Source organism: Cyprinodon variegatus, unplaced genomic scaffold (assembly GCF_000732505.1).
Source record: "Cyprinodon variegatus isolate N-32 unplaced genomic scaffold, C_variegatus-1.0 Scaffold453, whole genome shotgun sequence".
Lineage (NCBI taxonomy): Eukaryota > Metazoa > Chordata > Actinopteri > Cyprinodontiformes > Cyprinodontidae > Cyprinodon > Cyprinodon variegatus.
The window spans coordinates 466553-468944 of NW_015150906.1; the positions used below are offsets into that span (position 1 = coordinate 466553).

The window sequence follows — 2392 nt, forward strand, 5'->3', positions numbered from 1 at the left end:
AGAGGCTGAGATGTTTGGGACCCCTGCAGCCTCAGGTCAAACCCCGTCCTGCTTACCAGGCTTTGGACCCTGTTCCGGTACAGATGCTGAGTCCTGAGCTCTTCTGTTTCTCCCATGGACCGTCGTCCACAGAGATCTCATAGTAGGAGGCCCTATGGAGCAAGAGTTTAACATGTGGTTTGAAGGGTTTTAACTTCGCCCTGTGGTGGACAGAGAGTTCTGGGTGAGTCTGAGGAGCCGTGCGAGGCGCAGAGGATTAACGCCGGGTTCAGCACGCACACGCACACCGGCGGTGGAGCATGCCGCATGCTGGGAGACTTACCTGGACGACAGAGACTCCCCGATGAAGATTTCATTCAGGCTCCTGACAGGAAGCAGGCTGGACTTGGAGTAGGTCTGCTGTAAGGTTCCGCTTCCTGGAACCAAACATGGAGAATTACTCCCACCCAGAACCAACCCTTAAAACCCTGTTTTCTGTCTGACTTATTTCCTTTTTTGGGACTTTTCTCTGCTCTGACCTCAGAACTGGATCAAATATAATAATAACTGAACTGTATCGGTCTCTCACTGGAGAAATTCACCTCTGCATTTTACCCCTCCCCTTTGGGGAGCAGTGAGATTCCATCTTGTGGCGCCGCAGGGAGCAGATGCTCAGAGTCCCGGAATGGCAGTCGGTGGGAGGGGCTTGAACTCAGAACCTCTGGATTCCAAGCTCTATGCCCGAACCACTAGGCCAGAACTCCCCAAAGTGGGTCACTGTGACTCACTGCTGATAACCATCTGATTTTAATCATTCATCATTTAAAAGTTTTTTGAAGGAGATTTCCACAAAACTTAAACAATCCACTGGACAATGTTTCCAAGTTTGAAGACATTTCTCTTCCCTTCCAGGAAGTTTTTTTAAATTCAAAATGTCAGAAATAGTGTTGAGTTTGAAGCTTTATAGAGTGGACCAATAACAAGCCTTGTTTAGTCTTGGAAAACATGCAAATTGAACTGGGAGAACGGGTTCCCCACTTTGGAATGAGGGTTGTTTTGTTTCTTTGTTAGCCTGAAATACACGATACCCGTCTATGTCTCTGAAAGCCTCTGTAAAACCTTGAACTCAACGCTATTTCTGACATTTTAAATTAAAAAAGCTTCCTGGATGGAAAGAGAAATGTAATAAAGTCCAGTGGATTGTTTTTTTTTTATTACTTTTTTTGGAATGACTATGACCTCGATGACTAATCACCAGTTTATTTGAAGGAGAATCTAAAGTAAATGAGGTGATGGGGGGGGCATGCAGGCGACCCGACGGACCCGTACTGTTCTGGTGGTCCATGGTGGTGATCCGGTGAGCCTGGTTGTGTTGCTCCAGGCTCAGCTGCTGCTCGTGCAGGTCCACCGGGGTCGGGTTTATTCCGGTTCCCTCCAGATGCAGACGGATCCTCTGGCGCCACAGCCACCTGAGCAGAACATGGGAAACAGGAGCGGTTCGGTTCTGTTGGGGTAATGACATCACGGCCTGAGGAAGAACCACTGACTTAGCAGGACCTGGAAGCTCATGTTCATCTGCACCATGTTCAGCTTCGGATCAGAACCAGAGAAATTAACCAAGAACCCCTGAGGAAGGAGGAGGTTTCGGGGAACAAGTTCAGGAGTTACAGAACCTGACAGCGGACTCTGTGGACATCTGGACCTCTCCTCCAGTCAAAATCACCTCTGCCATACTGAGCAGGTTTCATTTCTGACTGAAGGAAGCCCCTCCCCTCTTTAACCTTATCTGAGAGAACAGAAGGTTCCTGTTCTAACGGCCAGACTCTGCAGACGCCGTCCCTTGGAGGCCCAGTTCTGTAAGAACCTCGCTTTGGTTTCTGTAAAGCGGATCTGGTTTCAGACTAATTTTATCAAACTTACGGAGAAAATTTTGCTGCCGCTATGAAAGAACTAAAAAATAAAATGACAAACAGAACCTTACAAAAGTATTCAGACCTTTGACCCGGTCCAAAACCAAACCTCAATGTTCTAGCTAAGGGCTGAGAAAGTGGGACAACCAAAACTCTGAAAAATAATTCATGAAGTTTATCCTTTCTAGAAAGAAGAATCTGAAAAGTGTGAAGAGCAAAGTATTCAACCCCCCCAACCCTAAGTCAGTACTGGTTCTGGCCACCTTCCTCCTTTGTAGGGATCGAACGGTTTATGAAAACCGTCCGAACCGTTCGGTTCCGTTCGCGTGTGTTTCGTTCGGTTCATGCGCTGCTCCTTTTTCTCATAGGCGAAGCGTTTACACTCCAGAGCAGAAGGTGGCGGTACTGCGACCAAAGCCAACCACCAGTAGTAAACAAGAAGAAGAAGAAGCGGTGTAGCCGGGGGTAGCAAAAAAAAATCAGTTGTTGTGGAGAATTGTGTG

General features: G+C 47.5%; 1 protein-coding gene across 4 annotated transcripts in view; it reads right to left on the minus strand.

Annotated features, from left to right (window-relative positions):
- The window catches only part of nadk2 (NAD kinase 2, mitochondrial), an 8481-nt gene that overhangs the window by 3318 nt on the left and 2771 nt on the right, over nt 1–2392 (minus strand). The window contains exons 3-5 of one of the 4 annotated variants that reach the window (XM_015389298.1): nt 1309–1448; nt 323–416; nt 57–152 (exon numbers count right to left, since the gene is read on the minus strand). In XM_015389298.1, coding sequence (XP_015244784.1) covers nt 57–152; nt 323–416; nt 1309–1448 — 330 coding nt within the window. Of the gene's footprint in view, nt 1–56; nt 201–322; nt 417–1302; nt 1449–2392 lie in introns of all 4 variants that reach the window. The other 3 variants (XM_015389296.1, XM_015389297.1, XM_015389293.1) reach the window with 3 other exon arrangements.